Source organism: Primulina eburnea, chromosome 2 (genome assembly GCF_022965805.1).
Source record: "Primulina eburnea isolate SZY01 chromosome 2, ASM2296580v1, whole genome shotgun sequence".
Lineage (NCBI taxonomy): Eukaryota > Viridiplantae > Streptophyta > Magnoliopsida > Lamiales > Gesneriaceae > Primulina > Primulina eburnea.
The window spans coordinates 6,825,228-6,847,052 of NC_133102.1; the positions used below are offsets into that span (position 1 = coordinate 6,825,228).

The 21,825-nt window shown below is 34.2% G+C and overlaps 3 protein-coding genes across 9 annotated transcripts; 2 read left to right on the forward strand and 1 right to left on the reverse strand.

Annotated features, from left to right (window-relative positions):
* The first annotated feature begins 2,651 nt into the window (after window positions 1-2,651).
* Window positions 2,652-6,351, forward strand: LOC140822829 (rac-like GTP-binding protein 3). Of its 3 annotated transcripts, none has more exons than XM_073183733.1 (9): window positions 2,652-2,765; window positions 2,974-3,084; window positions 3,567-3,654; window positions 3,802-3,911; window positions 4,285-4,348; window positions 5,067-5,131; window positions 5,208-5,273; window positions 5,836-5,930; window positions 6,123-6,351. In XM_073183733.1, the coding sequence occupies exons 2-9, from the start codon at window positions 2,980-2,982 to the stop codon at window positions 6,160-6,162; spliced, it is 633 nt and encodes a 210-aa protein (XP_073039834.1). In that variant the 5' UTR covers window positions 2,652-2,765; window positions 2,974-2,979; the 3' UTR covers window positions 6,163-6,351. The 3 variants fall into 3 exon arrangements, with proteins under 3 accessions (XP_073039834.1, XP_073039833.1, XP_073039835.1); XM_073183732.1 differs by having other exon boundaries at window positions 2,758-2,776; XM_073183734.1 differs by lacking the exon at window positions 2,652-2,765 and adding an exon at window positions 2,780-2,875.
* A 3,438-nt stretch (window positions 6,352-9,789) lies between these two features.
* On the reverse strand, window positions 9,790-17,725 carry LOC140822830 (uncharacterized). 5 transcript variants are annotated; one of them, XM_073183736.1, is made up of 5 exons: window positions 17,651-17,725; window positions 17,065-17,430; window positions 12,537-16,889; window positions 10,725-10,795; window positions 9,790-10,153 (listed from the first exon to the last, which is right to left on the reverse strand). In XM_073183736.1, the coding sequence occupies exon 3, from the start codon at window positions 16,839-16,841 to the stop codon at window positions 12,567-12,569; it is 4,275 nt and encodes a 1,424-aa protein (XP_073039837.1). In that variant the 5' UTR covers window positions 16,842-16,889; window positions 17,065-17,430; window positions 17,651-17,725; the 3' UTR covers window positions 9,790-10,153; window positions 10,725-10,795; window positions 12,537-12,566. The 5 variants fall into 5 exon arrangements, with proteins under 5 accessions (XP_073039837.1, XP_073039840.1, XP_073039839.1 ...); XM_073183739.1 differs by having other exon boundaries at window positions 17,613-17,725; XM_073183738.1 differs by having other exon boundaries at window positions 17,608-17,725.
* A 1,103-nt stretch (window positions 17,726-18,828) lies between these two features.
* On the forward strand, window positions 18,829-19,917 carry LOC140824540 (L10-interacting MYB domain-containing protein-like). The gene is made up of 2 exons (XM_073186120.1): window positions 18,829-19,278; window positions 19,356-19,917. The coding sequence occupies exons 1-2, from the start codon at window positions 18,871-18,873 to the stop codon at window positions 19,902-19,904; spliced, it is 957 nt and encodes a 318-aa protein (XP_073042221.1). The 5' UTR covers window positions 18,829-18,870; the 3' UTR covers window positions 19,905-19,917.
* Window positions 19,918-21,825: the final 1,908 nt, after the last annotated feature.

The window sequence follows — 21,825 nt, forward strand, 5'->3', positions numbered from 1 at the left end:
CTGGTCGGACGATAGTACCATGTCCGGGCTAGAGTACCTTGTCTAATTGTTACCCATGCTCTAATATTTATAGCAAATTGAAATTTGACTCGTTTAAGTTGTCTCTTTCCACCCGAGTTCAAGAATGACTTGATCCTTTTCCTAGGTATCAATATATTTGAAAAATAGCTCTGATTTCAGTTAAACATTGAATAGTTATTCAATACTCAACTAATGGTTTTACATTTATTGAATTTTCAAGGTATCATGTAAAAGTAAAACTATTAATTGCTGAACTAACGGATTTGTAGAGGTAAAAAATTATTGTTTGTATTGGATTCATTCTCCAGTTGAAGAATTTAGCCTTTGAACACCTATAAATCTAGTGTGTTTAATTATTTGCAATTCGTTTCATTATATTTTGCACTTTGATAATTGTGATGTATATTATGTAGTAATTCATATGTATATTCGCCAAACTATTTTAATTCGGTGACTAATTAATGTATCGTGTAAGATTAAATATTTGTATTTAATGAATTCATTGATGCAATCAATGAACATGCATTTTTTTTTACCACTAGTTAACATTTTAAAAATGTTTCAGAATGTAATATTTAAATCCCTTTTGGTTTATCCTTAATCACACACACACACACACACACACACACACACACACACACACACACACATATATATATATATATATATATATATATCTATATATAATGTAAAAAATAATGTTCGCTTTGTCTCAATTATATATATCACTTTTCTTTTTTCTTTTGAGTAGGTCTCTTGTGAGACGGTCTCACGGATCTTCATCTGTAAGATGAGTCAACCCTACCGATATTCACAATAACAAATAATAATCTAAGCATAAAAAATAATATTTTTTCATTGATGATCCAAATAGGAGATCTGTCTCACAAAATACGATATGTGAGATCGTCTCATACAAGTTTTTTCCCTTTTCATTTATCCCAAATATATAGGTGTGTATCAATATTTAAAATATACATAAAATGTGTGAGAGATTAATGCAAATTATCCATTGATATTTCTGTCGAATTTGTTAATTTTTTATAAAAAAAAAAAACATATCTATATAATTGGGACGAAGATAGTATAATAAGAGTGACATAAATGCAAAATAAAACTGTGAGTAGCTTTTGGTACATTGATTCATTTCGGTGGTTCAAAAAGAAGAAAATAATTGAGTTCCGACAGAGTAAATAAATTTAAAAACAAACTCTTATAAAACGGTAACATATTAAATGCGAATTGTCGCTCTCAATATATTACATAAAAATAGAGACAAAATGGTCCATACAAAGTTTAAAATGTCAGTAAATCCCATAGTTTGTGTCGGAATCGAATCGAATCGAATCGAATCGAGTTTCAACCAATGAGTTTGGCTATAAGCAAAACTTGTGATCGGAAACCCTAAATAGATGCATGAAAAAGTTTTGCCAACTCAAACTCTCGAGCTGATCGTAGTTAACTTGACTCGTCAGTCACCTTTAGTATAATCGAATTACTTGGATACGATTTGGTCATGGATCGATTCCAATATTGTGATTTTACTAGGTATGGTAGTTTGCATCATTGTTTGGATAATTTGCGATTTTTTTTAATAAAAAATGGACAACATGTGAATTTGGGAAAGTAGATGAGCTAGATACGATAGTTTAGAGTAAGTAATAAGTTTACAACAAAGGATTTTATGATATTTATACTAATATTAAAGGAGAAAACGATTATTTTTCTAACCTTACATGTGTATTTTGTAAAATTTAATTGTGTAATAAAGTCAGATCGTCGAGTGTCTCCTGTTTTATGTATATTATGTATAGATGCATATAAATATGTGTAAATTAAATATTTTAATTATGATTTTTTTAAGAGTTTAAAATTTCAAAAGTGTAGATGAGAAGTTCTATAATTTAGATTCCATTCGTAAAATTTATAAATAGCTGACTTTCATTTCGGATTGAATAGGAGATGTCCATGTAGGGATGACAATAGGGACCGGGTGGAGGCGGGTTTTCTATCCTCATCCTTATCTTTGTCCTCGAATTCCATCCACACCTCCATACCTGTCTCCATCCTCGCTTTTTCGGGTTCAGAAAATCCCCACACCCGAAATTTCGAGGATCAACTTCACATCTCTGTCCCTATCTTCGTTTCAAAAATATTAATATGGCAAAATTATTACGGATTCGACGATTTTCTCAAAATAAAACTTATTATTATCTATTACTATTATATTATTATCTATTAGTAATAATATTAATATTATATTATTGATATTGATAATACTATTATTTTATTATTGATGTTATTTCGGGGTGAGTTCGGAGATAGGAATAGTAATCCGATATCTGTACCGAACTACATCGGAGATTTAAAAAAATCCTCGAACACGAAGTCAAACCCGAAAAGATTGAAGATCCACATCTTCGTTTTTTGAAAGTTGTCATTCCTGTATACATGTAACGTTGGGCAGGAGTGTTTTGCCTTGTAACTATGATCTGAAATTCAATATCTGTAACAGTAAAAATTGAAATAGCAAATGATATTCGTACATTTCTTCATCAAAATTTGTGAAATGTTTGATGAAACTTTTAACAAGTATCGAACGTGAAACTTTGAAATTCATTAATTGTTAAATTTGTCAAAAATCCCGTAATTTAAATCCAATCTTGAAAAAGGGAAATCTTTAATTGTCACAGACGAAAGCATAAAGTTTTCCAACAACTCTGCCATAAAAAGAATTTTTATGAGTAAGAATCATGTGAGCTATGCCCAGTCTCTCTCCCTCTGCCCCTCTCTCGATCTTTAATGCCCCATAAAAAATTAACCTGATTTCCGAACCAAACACTTGGCTCACAAAGTTTTCATCTTTTACTGTTTTTTAGTCCTCTTTCACTTTTGGGAAGTTTGTTTTTCTTTACCCTTCAATAATATTGTGTGTGCTATTGTGATCTACAGACTACAATGGCCGCAAATGCTTCAAGATTCATCAAGTGTGTGACTGTGGGAGATGGTGCTGTAGGCAAGACTTGTATGCTTATTTGCTACACCAGTAACAAGTTCCCAACTGTCAGTTTACTTGTTCTTTGTTTTTTAGTTTTTTGGGGAGAAAAAATCTGAACTTCGTGCTGTGAAATGTTTTGTTGGATTATATTTTATTATGGTTTAGAGATGGAAATTTTGAGGGGAAAAGGGGTCTAATGATTAGCTTTATGTTTTTTGTGCGTTGTTAAGGCCTGCAAGGCTTCTGGGCTTGCAGCTTTTCTCTGTATCTTGCTCTTTTCTTTTCTTTTTTGGCTAAAAGTGGTATCTTGATTTCGTATGCTTCTGGGTTTTTGTTTATGGTATCTTTCTTGAACTTTGTAATTTGGGCTTACACGTTGGACTATTATATTTTGGAAATCTCAAGTCTCTTGGAAAATTAGGTAAAAATTCGAAATTTCTTGTCGTCTGATGGAGAAAACTAACCAAATTTTGCTATTTTTTCAATAATGTTTCTTTAACTTTTTTCGGCATGTCTTTAAAGTTTTTGCTTGTTCGATGGTAACTAGGACTACATCCCAACTGTGTTTGATAACTTTAGCGCAAATGTTGTGGTTGAAGCAACTACAGTCAACTTGGGCCTTTGGGACACAGCTGGTAAGCTTATGCTTGGTAGTCAAACTAGTTGGCTTCTCTTCACAATAAATTATTGTTATTTGGCAAGATTCTTTGTAATTTCCGAATATTATATTAAGTGGAGGATTAATTGTGATGCGTTCTGTTTCTTGATTATCATGTTTGTAGGTCAAGAAGATTACAATAGATTGAGGCCATTGAGTTATCGAGGAGCGGATGTATTCGTGTTGGCGTTTTCATTAGTCAGCCGTGCAAGCTATGAGAACATAGTCAAGAAGGTGAGAGCTATTGTCTTAAAGTAATGTGATTGTTTATAATTCCTTTGGTTTTTAGGTAGATTCCTTTATATAATAGGATACAAAGTGGATGCAATTGGAAGATTGGTGCGCTCAAATAGGAAAAAAAAAGATAGATTTTTTATGATTTGTTTTAGAATTTATGTTTCGACCCCATATTCAATTTAGGCACCCCTCTCTTCGATCTCGCCACGCTCCAGTCCTAGAAATTTCTGGATTCACTTTTAGGTGCAGTGAGTGCCCTACAAATTTTTTAGAGACTAGAGAAAATGGATTTCTAGGACGTAGATCATGGAGTCGAGTCACATTGAGTGCATGTAGATGCTTATGATCTTCAATGGTATTTTGTTGGCAGTGGATCCCTGAGCTTCAGCATTTCGCTCCTGGAATTCCTGTCGTACTAGTCGGCACCAAACTTGGTATGTTGCACTATATTAGTGGCTTCTTTCACTAAAATTGTGGTCGCTCTGCTTCTTTCATCATTCTTTGATATCATGTAGATGCTGTGTTTACTGGTAATATCTTTCATACGTTCATATTTTTGCTAAAATAAGGATACATCACACACGTTCTCGATTTAGGTGGAGAAAATGTAGCTGTAGTTTAAATAACGCTGTCAAAATTTATAATCTTTATGCTGATGAAATCGGTGAAAAATTCTTGCTTAAGGAGTTGACAAATCTATTATATCTTCACAACAATTTCTCTAAGTGGCTCTTGTTATCTTCTTTTGTTGTTTCGTTCATCAGCGTTCTTGAAGAAAGAGTTGACAAATCTATTATATCTTCACAACAATATCTCTAAGTGGCTCTTGTTATCTTCTTTTGTTGTTTCGTTCATCAGCGTTCTTCAATTTCTTCTTATCCTTATATGCAAAATTTATGAAAGAAAAGGGCATTCTTTATGCTAGAATTTAGAATTTTAAAGAAATGTCCATCAACGAAGATTTTCCTTTATTTTGCATTGAGAACTTCATCATCCATTGTTCTTAGTTGCAAAATTTCCTGAAGCCATATTTTAAAATTAACAATGGCTACTTATTCAACGAACCTGTGGTAACAAAAAGGAAATATCTATATTTCTTTGCGTCAGTTGTTATGCATCAGAAAGTAACAACTGTTTTTGTATAATCAATAGATCTTCGTGAAGATAAGCTCTACTTAGCTAATCATCCTGGATTAGTTGCTGTTACTACTGCACAGGTATATATATGTTGTCATGCTGATCAGATGCTAATTTTTCTCGCATTTTATTTACATCTTTAGTATACATTATCAGGGGGAAGAGCTGCGTAAGCAGATTGGTGCCTCGTACTACATTGAATGCAGCTCTAAAACTCAGCAGGTGCGTGGTGGCAGACCATATCATTTTGCAACAATCAGTTAATGTGTTCATAAGTGGAATTTGGGGAAAGAATTTAGCCGTTTATCTTGTACCTGTTGATGAATTTCATCCCCAAAATTGATGTAGTTAGGTCGAAAGCCTCTGTTTTCATTTATCAGTGTGGCCTTGGTCGATCATTAATACTTGCTAGGCTTGAAATGATTCATTACATGCAGAAATGAGGAAGTGTGTTGAATTACAAGTCTGCCTGCTTATTCCATATTCGTATACATATGATAAAAATTTTAAATTACAGAATTGTCTGAAAGTCTTATTATGTGTGGTTGCACGAAATAGTAGGGGCAACTGCGCTACCCGACAAGTGTTCAGATTCATGCATACATTTGATGCTAGTTCTTTTGCATGTGCATTCACCATTTCCTTCGATCACTTCTTACATGAGCAAATTATGCATGCATAGACGTTATGTTTTCATGCTAGCAATTTCTTGATATTTTCAAATGATGCATATTTGTACTGAACAGACAATGTAATGGCTTCTGATTTTGAATGCAACGTGCAGAATGTAAAAGCTGTGTTCGATGCTGCTATTAAGGTTGTAATCAAGCCACCACAAAAGCAAAGGGAGAAGAAAAAGCCGCGTAGAAGATGTAGCAGGTCACAATTGGCTCCATTAGCAACTATCTCGCATCTGTCCACGACTATACAAAAAAATTATTGATTTATGCCATAAAACTCCATTAAACCACAAACTATTACAAGACATTCAGATATATATACATTCCATGTTTCGAGTATTCTGTTCGTTCGCACTTGACTTACGCCAACTTTTACACATACCATTTGCAGGAGTGGCTTCTTCTGTGGAAGATGTGTTTGTTCGGAATGAATCAACGGAGTTGCAGGTTTCATTCACCACAACATATGAAGTTTGATTTGAATTATGTTCTTCTGGGTGGTGTATAAACAAATTCTGGGTGCAAATAGTATTTATAGCATAGTACAGGGACCAAATTGAAAGGCTTGAATTGGCGATCTAAACCAAGATTCTAAGCATTTGATTTGGTGATGATCCTTATTCCTATGTGCTCAGTTTTGTTTTTGGATAACCCATTCTTTTCTTATTTTCTGATATCTAAGTTGACTCGAATGTGTCTAGTTTTGATATCGCGTTGCGTTGTCTAAAATTTATTGTTCTAACATAAAATTTATGAATATGTATCTTGTTAGACGATTTCACGGATACGTATCGACAATTTCATATATTTACAATAAAAAGTAATATTTTTAGCATAAAAAATAATATTTTTTCATGTGTGATCTAAATAAAATATATGTTTCCTAAACTTATTTGTGAAACTATTTCATAAGAGTTTTTATGAAAATTTATTGGACACGTGTCTTTATAATTACATAAAAGAAGACATTAAAAATCTTTTTTTTTTGGGTTACAAAAAAAATATTTTTTTGGTTCATAAATTGTCATATCTCAAATTATGAGTAGGATACTAGTATAGTCCTATGTTAATATAGGAAAATTATTCAAATTCCACTTGACAATTTTTAATCTAAAAAATTCATTTCCATCAAATATTTGAACCAAAAAATCCAACGTAAATTTTTATTTCAAGATTACTCTTTTCTTCTTCAAGTGAAAAAAAAATTTATTGAATTATAGATTAATTTTTAGGGTGAGTCTCATGTGAGACCGTCTCACGGGTCATGATCCGTGAGACGGGTCAACCCTACCCATATTCACAATAAAAAGTAATACTCTTAGCATAAAAAGTAATATTTTTTTATGGGTGATCCAAATAAGAGATCCGTATCACAAATACGACCCGTGAGACCGTCTCACACAAGTTTTTGCCTAATTTTTATTAGAAATATAGTAGTAGTAGTACCACTACAATAACTACTATCGAATTGTCAATTAAAATTGTATGTACCACTTAATAATTTTTTTATAGAAAAAAGTATTTATTTTTAATAGGTACTTGTATGAAGATTATTTTGCCAAAAAAAAAAAAAAAAAAAGGTAGTATGCACAAGAATGTGCTGGATTAGATGAAACACATGGTAGAGAATATAATGTCCCACATGAATACATCCAACATAAATTTTCTCTCCAATCCATCAAAGCCATAATTCATCAACAATAAACACACATAATTTGTCCTAACTCACTTGATGTAGTACAAATTGGGCTAGAGAGGATATTCCATCATTTACAAATGAGTCCTATAAGTTTGTCATTTTTTATTTTTGGTTCTGGTGTTTTTGGCACAATTAAGTTACATCTGATATTTTTCATTATTTAAACATTTGATCTTTTTTTACCTGATTTCTATCATTGTTTCTTAATTGACATTTTTTTCTTGGTGATATGTAAACTTTGAATTGTAAGTTTTGTCACATCACACATAATGTGGAATTTAACATAAACATCACATCTTACCTCTCATATTCATGACATTAGCTTTTATTTATAGGAAGCAAATCTCTAATTTCTTTCAACAAATCCTTAACTTTATAAAAAGAAGAAAATTTATTTTACACGAGATTAAGAAATCATCTGTTTCTGAAAGATGAATATTATTTTGTAAATGTGGAATAAAATACAATCGAGAATTTTTTGGACAAGTGATAATCCAGGTAGAAGGTTTCATGGCTGTCGAAATTGGAGGGTGAGCATCTTGTTTTTTTAGTTCTTTTCTTTTACAACTTTCTTGTACTTTAATTTTTATAGTCTTGCACTAATTTGTTTGGTGAAGCCTGTTATTTTCTATATCAGAGCGGTTGGTGTGATTTTTCGTAAGAGAAAATTCATCAGTGTATCGTAGATCGATGACTAATAATTCTTGACTTGAAATAAATAAAAAAAATTGTTGTCGAAGTTTACAAAAAAGTAAATAAAAAATAAAATAAAAATTTGATTTTTTTACTCGTCGGATCATGATTGATTTTCATTTTTTAAGCTTGGGTTATTGGATAATTTCTTAGATGAAGATCAGACGCAACTCGAATCCACATTTTTTGCAAAATAACTTCGGCCAATTCTATCCTACACCAGGTAAGTTACACCCCTTTATTTTTTTACTTACACATGTCTTTTTCTTTTTATTATTATTATTGCATTTTGACACTACGTTAATCATAATCAACCAAATTAATCATTAAACTAATTTTGTTTCATGTTTATAACATGTGTTATATTATTATTGTTCTCAAATTTTAAAACTTAATATTTTATATTTAAAAATTACGTGAACTTTTTATTTGATAGTAAAACTTTTACGTTATTTAAATTTTCAATTCTATTATTTTTATTTTTGTGGTAGAATCATATAAAATGTCAAAAATCAATATTTTAAATTTTATTATTATAACAAATTCTATGTTATACTCATATATAAACGCTAAGAAAATTACTGTAGCTATTGTAAATGTTATACAATATAAGAGATACAATTATCAAACTCAAATTGATAATAAAAAAAAATTGACAAATAAAAAAATAGAAGGGTGTAACTCACCTGGTGTAGGATAGAATTGGCCAATAACTTCTCTTATCTAAGAAAATTGATGATTTTTTTGGAGGAATATAGAGACTTATTTCTCCCTCCAAGTAAATATTGATGGATATGGGAAGGAAGAAGTGTTCACTTCTCTCCAATAAAAGTTTGTGTGTGTTAAATTTCATATTATTGTGATGTGACAAAATCTACAAATCAAAGTTCACTTATCACCAAGAAAAAACGTCACTTCAGCAATTGTGATGCAAATTGGGTAAAAAAACCAAATATCTAAATAATGGAAAATATTGGATATAAATCAAAAGAGACAAATATATCGAATAAAAAATCAAAAGTGACAAACTTATAAAATCATTTTTCTCTATTGTACCAAGAACCTGAGACAAAAAAAAAAAAAAAAAAAAAAAAAAAAAAAGAAAGAAAGAACTCCCTTGTTACACGAAAAATTCCTCTATTTGCCCTAACTCACTTGATGTAGTTGCTAGAGGGGATATTCCATCATTTACGAATTAAACCAATTTGTTTTCCTTCTTGATTACCTTTTTTTTTTTCACTTGACTCTTGTTAAAAAATTCCACAATTTTTTTTTAAAAAATTTGGGTGATCCTCATACCAAACAAATGCAAAACGTGACATTAAACCAATTTGTCACACTAATTTTTAGATTTGTTTTTCCCAAAGTTTTAGATTTGTTTGGCTCAGGCCGATTTCAGTCTATTTTCAAATATAAACTGTCACTAAAGTTGAATGGTTAGACAGTTTTCACATCACTAATCAAGCCGAATTCCTAGGTTTTGAACTGAAATCGAACCCAAAATTTTTTATTCTTTTTTTTCAACTATGGAATTTTTTGGTTTGGTAGTTTGTGTTTCGGATGGATTTCTACTTTAAGATTTAATTATTATAGTATCAACCAAGCAAAAACAGAAACAATAATAGGAAATAGGAACAATGCTTACACATTACTACTGCTGCATCCATCTAATGATCAACAAATATATGTACATTTATAACATCAACTGATGAGTACATGTCAAATAACAGGGATTCTACAATTGTAAATGAAGCATGAAAATATTAGGGTGAGATAGAAAACCCAATTACAATACTACAACAAAGGCAATAGAAACTAAAGGACACCAAAAAAAAGGTTAAAACCTACTTAATTACTTGTAAATTTGTAAATGGAAAAAATAAAGATGGAAGGTTAATTAGAGTCAAACTCAAATCCCGAAAAGCCTCTTCACTTGGCATCGAATAACAATTTTCTACGACCCCGCCTCCTCAGGAATGGTTAACCAGGAAGGTTGTATGCACATCTACCTTTCTCCTAAATTTCCCATCCTATGGAAGGTAAAACCAGAAAATTGATTATCCAGGAATCAGCTTCAAACACTAGGAAAAGTAAAATAAACAAGACGCTAATTAGCATAAACGAGAGACGACTGATATACCATCACCAAAAATATGTAAAACGTGAAATTGAAGTAACAGCAGGAACATTTTCTGAGGGGTGGTATGAGGATCACCACTACAGATGATGAAATTTGACAAAGTGACCAGAGTAAGGGAGTCACATTACAGCTCGAGATTGTATAAATGCAAGCGGAAAACTAGCAGAAAGATGCATAAAAATTAATGAGTGGTGAAATCATAAACTAAGGTCAAATCACAAGTGCAGAAAGTCCTATTTGCATCACTTGAAACAAAACTTACTGATCCACATATAACGTAAAATGCTTCCGTTACATTCACCTGTTCCATATAATCTCTAATCGTTTATGAGACTGTAAAACAAACAGGATGCCACTTATTCTTACCAGGACACTTGAGCTGTTATAGAGGGACTACTGATTATATTCTATACTTATATAAAAAAAACTGAATACATACACCTTGTGAGAGAAACACTCACCCAAAGTTAAAATGGAGGGCTGGTGAGAATCTACACCCCTACGACACCAATATGTAATCATCCCCCAACACCTGTCATTGGCATTGGTGCAATACAAGTCAAATCATATGTTATCGATTATCATAAAAGAAATTCCAAAGAACTAAATTTTTCTATTCCCAACAAGAGTCTTGTTTTCATACTAAACAATAACAATTTGCCCATACATCCCAGTCACTTTTTACAATGCTTGTTTGGGAAATGAACACTGACAAATATAAAATCTGGGAATAATTACAAAAACATTAGTATAATTCAATGTTGATTCCATATAGAAGCTATACAGAAGCCTGAATAGTTGGAAACTCAAAGGTCTCAGGCTGAAAAAGGCATCCATATAAAATCTTATACATAAATAAAATGGCGAGTTTTCCCCTTCTAATTTATGAATTGCTGCATAATTAATAAGCCACATTCAAGATGGGAAAAAAATTAGGCATCTATCAGAATAGCCATCTATCATACATCATTTTAGTGTGTGTTTGCCATGAGGATTACCGGATCATAGAACCCTTGTGATAGATTATCATACCTATTTGGACGTGATTTACCAGAACATTAGTAGAACGTACGTACACGCTTGCAAATAATAGTAAAACCCTGACATTATTTGTTGAGCTTTCAAACCATAACAGATGTCCTGTAAACAATACAATCCATGGAGTAGGAAAATTGCTATACGTTGCAGGTCTCAAAAATACATCCAGAAGTAGAGATGGCTATTACTGTCTTTATCATAAAACTACTCAACTTTATCTCTCCTATAGTCTTGTAAACCAATCAATAGATTATTTATCCAATACTACTATTTATCCTATCATATCATATATATAACTCAAATAATCAATCACTCACTCTATTATTATACCAGTTTAACTGAACGCACCCAAAAGGTATAATGCGCATTTCTCGATGACAACAGATGATGGCAAGTAATCTTGATGATAACAGATGACGGCAAGATATGGCAACGGATGATGGCAAGCAAAAATGCTAAAAGAAGAGGATCCAACATAGAAAACTGCATACATGACTGTATGTCATTTCTTCTGGACACATGTAAAATTTCAAAATATATAAAGAAGCTGAGCAACTGAACTAAGTCATGCAGCTACAGTGCAAAAAAGAGATGATAACTGATGACTGCAGATAAGATTATTACTGGGAAAACAAAAACTAACTTAGATAACTGGATGCATACACTAATGCAGGTTCATCCTTAACGGACACTAGGTACAAATTCAGAGAAAATTTGCAAAAGCTCTCGACGCCATTTCAAAAAAAAAAAATCTCATCAGTCATCTGGCAAGTATCCTTCATCACTAACACAGAAAATCAGACCATTCCAGAGTTGGGCTAATTCCATGTATAGAACATGTTCAGAAGTGATGTGTTAAATTCCCCTATAAACCCTTGTTTCATGCAATCATATACAAAGTACTTTAAGACGACAAAATAACCGAAATTTAGCATTACGAGCATCAGAACTCAAATGACCTTGTGGTGAATTTATTGTGGCCAACCCAGCTCTATAGGCTCATAAAAGAGGCCTGGGTTTAAGATACATTCTGTGTATGAGTGGGTACTTTTTTTTTGGTTTAATTCTTACAACAGAAAAAAACTCGTCACTCAAATATATTTGGATCAAGTGGAGTCTCCATTTGAAAAGCATACAAATGAAGTAGGTGTATTAGTAAAGAAAATAAATATTGTACAAATCAAATTTTCCGTAGGCATATTCTAAATTTTATTCTGCAATGCATGAAAACTTACAGGACTTCAGGGAGTGATGCATTCACATTCCTACTGCCACGAAAACTGCTTGTATCTAAAACTCTCGTTGTCCCAACCGCCTTCAGGCTCCTTCCTCTTCGAAATACCACCAGGAACTGGATACATCCGGGCTTGATCCTCTACTACAACTTGTGTGCTGGCAACAGGATGTTGTGCGAATGAATCCTCCCTGACTTCTTCCATGGCTCCAGGGCCTGCATTGAGATCCAGACCTTGTCTGCCCCACTTTCTGTTGTTCTCCAGCATGCCGTTGTTGCTACCATCTGGAAGGTTAACTAAGTACGGTCTTTGAAATTGGGATGCCACAGGACCAATCTGTCCCAGAAACTGTGAATTTACAGGAGGTGCAAACAACCTAGGACCAGATGAGGAATCTGCATAATTTGTTCCAACTGAGAAGGTGGCTGAAGGTAGAGGAAAAGTAGTCCCAAAGGGAAAGACAGAAAACTGGAAAGGACTAGATGAGAAAGGGACAGCAGGAGATGATGACAAAACCGATCCTCGATAGACATCAGGAGTAAGTGGGGTGACACCAAATGCCCTCTGAGGCGCACCAGGGGGAAAAACTGGAAAAGGTGGGTCACCTCGATCGGGTAATATTGTAGGAATTGTCACTGTTGAGTAAGTATTTCCAGGTGGAAACCAAGATGAGTAACTTCCCACCCCAGGACTATTCATTCTAAGTCCTGGAGGATGCAATTGAGATGGTATACCACCCTTGACTTGCTTCCTGATACAGCTGTGCTCAGCACTAGCATTATCAACAATAGGCCCATCATTGAGATCAAAATCCCTCCGAACATCACCGGTAGGTAAACCACCTAAAGGTTTAATGCGTGCCATGGAACCCTCTACTTTCTGATAGTTGCTGGTGGAGCAATAAGCATTTTCAGTTGCTTCATCAACCCTATTCAAATCTAGATCCAGCCCTCCAGAGCCAGGGACAATTACAGAACTCAGGGAGTCATTCAGCAAAGTAGCATAATTACTTACAAAACCAATTGTCGAACCAACAGCCATAGCAGAATCTCGAGAAGCTATTTCCTCGAGAACTCTCTCATCCGGTACATTAAGATCAAAATCCAAGGGTGTGCGACCCTGTTTACCTATTGAAGCATCAGAACATGCGTTACTCATTGAACCAAATGCCGTTTCAAGAAATTTTCTGGGTTCAGCTGGCCGAAATGCGCTAGTAGCAGCAGATCCCTTCCACCCAAGTTCCCCTTTACTTCTCACTAAGTCATCTGGAGGAACAAAAGGACCTTTAGCGGCAGCAGCAACAGTAATGGAAGCAGAGTTACCGGCCAAGGCAGAATTTACAGAGAACGGTACCGAGTTAATAATATGGACATTTGTTGAACCAGAGGATACTAAACTGACGGGCTCCCCATATTTCCCATCATCGGCACTAAAACCTTCATTTAAATCAAACTTTATTTTGGTGTCTGTATGTGTTTGTCCTGCAGCAGAGGAACAAGCCTCTACAACAATAGAATCACGATTCTGAGCTTCATCTGTTTGAATGCTAGAAGACTTAGGACCTTTAAACTCGGTCTTTTGTGGACCTGCATGATCCACACCGCATCCTCTCTCAGAAGGTGATTCATGCTCTAACATCTTTTTGCTTTCAACATTTGTGCCTTTCTGATTCTTTAAATCATCAGATCCGGAACAAGAAGTAGCCAAGCTATGTCTTTCAATATCTGCATTCCTGACTACTTCCTCGCTGAAGTTCGGCAATCCAGACTTGATTATGAAATTCTTAAAACCCTTTTCAACAGATTTTCCAATGTTGACTTCATCAACACCTTTTGAGACTGAATTCTCACCACATGCAGTTTGTTGTAGCTTTACACTGTTCTCTCTTTCTGCAAATCCAGAAACAACAATAGCAGTAAATTTCTGTTGTAAATTATTTCCTGTGCTTGATCCTTCACTTAAATCCTTTTTGTTGTCACCTTCACACAGTTGTTTTGAGCCAGCAAATTCAGTCATTAAATTACCCTCATCCATAACAGTACCAGCCTTTTCCTCCATCATCTTGACCTTAATTTCGTGGGTTTTGCGATTTAAAATACCAATAGAACCAATGCTTCTGGAAGTGTCTTCATGAATATCTTCATCGAACTTGTCATCCATAACATTCTCGGTTGAAATAGTATCTGTCTTTAAGTTAGACTTCTCAACAGTGTCCAAGTTATTGTGAATATTTTTTCGTGGATCCAAGCTAGAAGAATTCAAGTGATTGTTACCCTCTCTGCTATGTACATCTTCCGTAGCATGCGATGGAGCACATTCATTGTCACCAGTAAACTTAACTGATACTTTTTCAGGCACGTGCAATCCATCCTCAGACACTAAACTACACTCTAAAGTAGACTGCTCCTTATCATCAGCATCAATGCAATACTTACTTGGAACTGCTGACATGTAATTTTCAGAGGAAGACTTGGATTTTTCCTCATCTGCACCGCAGTTCTCTTCAACAGCTGGAGTGCTTATTTCTGTAGAATCTGTAGGTGAAGCCAAGTCAGATCTTGACATTTCTCCTGCAGCCACACTAGCAAGCAAGTTCATTCCACCATTATCTTCAAGAGACAAAGATGAATTTGCTCCAGAATATTTAGCACAGCTCTCAATTAGAGCATTCATTGGGCTGAAAGAAGATATTTGCGACCTTGACGTCTTCAACTGATTTTTGGGGAGTCCTTCACTTAATCTCCTGGAATCATCGGTGGTTACACTTCGCTCTTCCTCAGGAAGAGCTACAGGAGAACCAGCACCCTCTCCTGACCCAGTCAACAAATCTTTTGAGTCGTTGTTTTGCCATGAATCAGTCTTGTCCTTTGAAGTGTGCTCAAACTTCTCATGCTTGTCTAAAAGTGCAGGAGAAGAAGCTCGGCTGCTCATTAAGCCGGGATCTTCTAGAGACTCTCCACTGACACCATGTGCAGGACTTCGTACCTGATTTGATATTGCAACAATTAGCTTATGACTGCTACCTTCAGTAATGGGCCCCTCAAGAGCCCTTCCAAAAGGCGAAGAGGGTTGAGACTTCTCCAAAACAGTAGTCTTTTGTGCTAATGAACCTCTGCTAGAGCTAGTTTCTTTCTGAATTCCAGTTACAGGTACTCCATGAATTCCACTATTTTTTCGAGTACGAATAGTACTGGTTGATATCTTGTTAACAGGAAGTAAACCTGCAGAAGAGCTCCTCCCGTCCTCCTTCCCAGAAGGAGACTGACAGCAATTATTAGATTGAATAGAACTAGTACTCCTGTCCTCCTTGATTAGAGGGACATCAGGAGTGCCTCCAGAAGAAACTCTAGGCTGGCTCTCCTTGCCAGATGCAGGTGATGAAGAAGATTTCAAAGGTCCAGGAGATGACGTAGATTTAATGTTACTATCCCCATGTGAAGGCCTTGTAGAAGTGGTTTTCAATGCATAACTCTGAGTGGCTGAGCTTTTCAAGGCAATGTCAGAGCCACTTGGAGTTTTGCTACCACCATGTGATGCCTCGGGAAGGCGTGATTTAGAAGGCCAAACAGATATAGCTTGGGCTGAACCAGACTTTGTGTCAATACTATTCATTTCCGCTTCAACACGTTTTTTCCACGTATCGACCAAACTCCGTGCCTTTCTCTGGATTTCCAAGTTTTTATGTGACCGTAAATGATTCACAGATCTACCAATGTTGCATGTTTGAAGGGCATGAAGGTCCACAGGTAATTTATCCAGCGCACGAAGCAAAACCAAAACAAATTCTTCCACAGATTTATCACCATCCTTTAAATTATTACCATCACCAATCTTCCCTTTGTGGATTTCCTGGAGCCATTCATCCAACACAGGCAAACCCCTGAGCTGCACAAACCGATTAAGACACTCAACCTTGTCAGTAGCAGCCATTACACCTGCAAGCATGGACCGAGTAAGCATATCCCTGTTTCTCTCCATCCTGTCTGATTGCATTAGCTGGATAAGTTTCTCAACCCCATCCACATCGGTGACCCCTCCTTTTTCGGTTATTCGCGCTATCTCGGCTTTGTAATTAATTCCAGGTTTGAATTGAACAAAATCCTCATCATTGGCCCTAGAAGACCGTTCTCTTTTCACAGAATCAGCACCATGATCAGCTCTGTCCCTCTTCTTTCCCTTGACTTGAGCAGGAAAATTTGTCCCACTATTTTGACCACTGTCACAACCAGGCTTCAGTTGTACAGTCGAAGACGAAGTATTAACTTGCTTCGGAGATCGATCACCAGGCTGCAATGTTGCGTGCATTTCTGTCCTATTTTGTATTAAATCTTTGTCCACTACTTCTTGTTGATCCTGTTAAAAAATAAACCATCAAAGTATTAAAAAATCATAAAACCTCTGACGCATAATTGGAAAGTTTACCTTAAATAATGTTAAACAATAAATCATCGAAGTATTACCTCTAACGAAAATAATGACATGAAATTCATAAACCGCAAAAATAGATAAAACTAATTGAATGAAATACCTTAAATAAAAAACCAAAATTCGTTCATAAGCACGAGAAGAATGCCGAGTAGCAGCCAGGGGTAGAACCGAGAAAAAACCCCTCCCAATTCTAGCAGTTCCGATCGAACCTACGATGCATAATTGAATATTTTACCTTTATCCCAATCTTCCTCAACCCAACACGCCAACATCATCCAGCAAACTCACACCTTTTAACTATAAATTCCCCCTTCCTCAAAACCCCCCACTTCGATAAGTCAAATTTTCATTTCTTCCGGTTACCCGATAAAATTCCCGGACAACCCTAGATCGTCCAATTACGCTGAAACCCTAATCCACCCCGCCTTTATTTCTGTCGACAGCTTCGATTCTCCGACCGAAAAACCTAAAAAATCCAGTTTCAAAACTTTCAGATCGAAAAATTAAACCCAATCAATCAAAAACCACCAAACCCAAAAGCGATAAAAAAAAAAACCACACAAGTGACAATAAGATGACAATTAACATAAAAATAATAAAAATAAAATCAACACACACAAAACTCACACACGTGCACGTAAACCTGACAAAGCTCAACAGCGAGAGAGAAATAGAAATAGAGGGACCTGCGGAATTTTTCGATTCAGAGAGAAACGGCGAGGAACTTTAGAGAGAGAAAACGAAGGTGAAAAAGACAAAACCTGTTCGTCAAGAGAGAGATTTATTAAAATTTTAATATATAATAATAATAATAATAATAATAATAATAATAATAATAATAATAAAAGAAAGGAAAACGACGTCGTCAGACGGCAAAAGCAAAAGGTGTTGTAGTTGTACTTCATACTGGGAAAAGGATGCGGGCAGTCTGGGCAGATCGGGCAGGCAAGAGATAATGATATTGTCACCCGTCTAGGCACCCGCGTCATAGAATATGTGGCTTTTGTGCGGTGACTTGAGTTGACCGTACCTCTGTTTTGACTTTTTGGAGCTTTTCCATGTTTTCTCTGGGGAAAACGATTGATTTAATACTTCAATGATTTCATCAAAATCAGGCAGCTAATCGATTCTGCCTGTGATTTCCTAACGTTGATCCCAATTAAAAGGTCCATATATAAACCAATTAAAAGGTACATAGACAAAATTTATTTTCCAAATTTCCAATCAAGAAAGTGAATTATTGTGGATATCAATCCATTCCAACGATAAAAAATACATATAATGATGAGTAAGTTTTTTGTGAGACAGTCTCACGAATCTTTATATGTGAGACGGATCAACCTTACCGATATTTATAATAAAAAATAATACTTTTAGTATAAAAAGTAATATTTTTTCATGGATGACCCAAAAATATATTGGTCTCACAAAATACGCTCGTCTCACACAAATTTTTGCCTATAATGATATATTTAAAACAATATTTGATGCGGATAATAAAATAAATCAATTACGCACTGATGAATTATGTACTGATAAATTTTGTGTGATGATTGCATGATAAACAGATAGAGGGCCCGTTTGGTATAAGAAACTACAATTAAAAAAGTGTCTTTTTAATTTTTAACTTGTTTGGGTGGGCTTCTAATGCTTAAAAAAGCACTTATTTAAGTTGAAATTAGAGTTTTTTTAAAAGCCCTATTTTAGAGCTTTTTCCACTAGCTTTTTCAATAACCTAAAAAAAACATCCACCAGTAGCCTCCTCTCAATCTTTTCTCCATTCTTCTACAAGGTACAATTTTTTTTTTCCGTCAAGGTTTTTGTTCGTTCATTTTTTTCTGCTTTCTTTTTGCTGCAAAATCTACACTCCCTATTGATTTTTTATGTTTTATTTTTTGAATATAGAATGTATTCGAAGTTAGCTCCTAAACGAGGATTATCAAATCCAAGTCAATTACCTAGATATACGATTGAGACTGTTGAACTTGGATTTGTTGCTGATGGGAATAATAAGGCGGATTGGACTGATCAGAATACCGAAATATTTTTAAAAATTTGTGAGGAAGAAATTGAATCTGGCAATATGCCTACCAAACATTTAAACAAAACGGGGTACACAAATTTAGTTTCAAAATTTCATGAGAGAACGGAACTTTCTTTGAATAAAAAACAATTCAAAAATAAATGGGATTCTATGAGAAAATATTTTGCACTGTGGGCACAACTTATTGGAAATAATGAGATTGGCTTTGGTTGGGATCATAACAAGATGACCGTGCAAGCTGATAATAGTTGGTGGGAGGATAAGATTAAGGTACATAATTTATATACTACATTTTAAATTTTTAATCAATTATTTTTATTTATTTTTTGTTACGTTTCAAATTACAGGAAAATCCCGAGTATGCAAAGTTTAGATTGAGGGGACCCAAGAATTTAGATTTATTGGAAAAGATATTTAAAGGTTCCATAGCAACTGGCTATGCTGCAATAGCACCATCAGAGGATCAACCAATTCATAATAATTTCAACGATGATACAAATGATTGGGATGTTCAGTTAGATGGAGAGTTTCAAAGTGATGTTTATATTAATATTGAAAGCCACGAATTTATGGAAAACTCAACAATGGGAGCTGACACCTCTATGCAGCAAAAGAAGAGAAAAAGAAGGGAGAGTGGGGAAAAAAGAGGTCTCATTGCCACTAGGTTAGCCGATCAACTTGTTCGTGTCCTTCAAGAATTTGAGGCTCAAAAGTCTATACACGAAACACCAAAAGATGATCCATGTAGCATTGAAAATTGTTTGGAGGTTCTTCGTAGTTTGCCTGGTATGGTGGTTGGCAGTGAGCAATTCTTCATAGTTACTAGAGTTTTGGGTAAAAAGCATAATAGGCAAACATTTATCGGATTGAAGGACTCGGAACTGCAGCTTGGTTAGGCAAAAACATTCACTAAAGATGATTTGAAGCGTTATTAACATGAGTTATGTTTTTGGAAAAATACTTGAATAATGCACTTGTTTTTTTCTTTTATTGATTGATGAGTCAACTTTACTAAGTAGTATGTTTAAATTTTTAATGCAATAATCTAAACTTTCAATGTTTATTGTTTTTTTTTATATATATTTATCTTTATTCATATATTTTCATAGGATGTCTTCGAGTTCATGCTCCACTATATCAGATAACTCTGATGCATCAAGTGATTCCGACATTTCCGTTGATTCTATTAGAAATACACGTCTCTAAGAAAAGAATGGTTTTGTTAATCTTGTGTGGTGTTACGAATTATGTTTTGAAATATATTGTTAAAGAAAAATGTAGGACATCGTGGTTATCAGGGTCTCAATGGGTGGCAGAGATATTGAATGGTAATGAGACACGATGCTTTGAAATGTTTAGAATGAAGGAAACATGTTTTTTATAAACTATGTGACGATCTACTCCAAAAATATAGCTTACAGCCAACAAAAGGAGTTGATATCTATGAAAATATGGGATTATTTTTGTACACGATAGGTCAACCTGCTTCAGTTAGAAATGTTCAAGAGCGTTTTCAACACTCAGGAGAAACTGTTTCAAGACAGTTTCACAGCGTTTTAGAGTCCATATGGAAGTTGTCGAGAGATATCATCAAACCTATCGATCTTAATTTTACAGGTGTCCCTGAATATATTAAGAATGACAAAAGATATTGGCCTTATTTTAAAGATTGTATAGGGGCTATTGATGGCACACATATATGCATTCGTGTTCCGCCTAGCAAGCAAAGAGATTTCATTGGAAGAAAAGGGTATACTTCAACAAATGTTATGGCTGTATGCGACTTCGACATGTGATTTACTTTTGTATGGGCTGGTTGGGAAGGTTCTGCTCATGATTCTAAAATTTTTAAAGAGGCTATGCGCAGAGAGAGATTGCATTTTCCACTCCCACCTGAAGGTTTGATATTAATATATCTTATATGTTTTTTTAAATAATTGTTAGATAAATATTTACACTTTTTTAACTCTTATTTTTTGCAGGTAAATATTATTTAGTTGATGCAGGTTATCCTACTTTCAAAGGCTTTATGGGGCCATATAAAGATACTAGATATCATTTACCTCAATTTCGATTGACTCCAAAGTTCCGATCAAAAAACGAAGTATTTAATTATCATCATTCCAGTTTAAGGACGGTTATTGAAAGAACATTTGGAGTGTGCAAAGCACGATGGAAGGTATTACAAAATATGCTCACATTTTGTCTAGATACTCAATTTAAAATTATAGTGGCATGTTTTGCTTTACACAATTTCAGGCGATATGATGCGGCTGGAGATATTCTTGAACAACTCGAGAATATTGATAATTTACAAGAAATCGAGCAAGATGGTGAAAATGTTTATGTCCATGACAGAGGTACGAGATGACAAGAGCCAACACAAGAAAATATTACGGAAATGAAAGAATTGAGAGATGACATAAGAAATTCACTGCGATATTGAACTATTAGTTTTTATTTAAATAAATTAAAGTAGAATGTAAACATTAACCATTGTTATTAACAATTGTTTTTATGGTTTTTAAGATTTCAATATTTTATTGTTTTGGTATGGATTTAATTATTTATATTTATACATCATATTTGTTTAGAAATCCGTTATAAAATATATATATATATATATATATATATATATAAATTAATGAGTTAAAAAAACACTTTAATGATATGTATCCAAACACATTTATTAATTTAAAAAGTGATTTTTATCTATTAATCCAAACACAATATTAACACAACTTTTACTTAAAAAAACATTTTTAAAAGCTAATTAAAAAAGCACTTTTTTAATCAAAAAACTTTTGATACCAAACG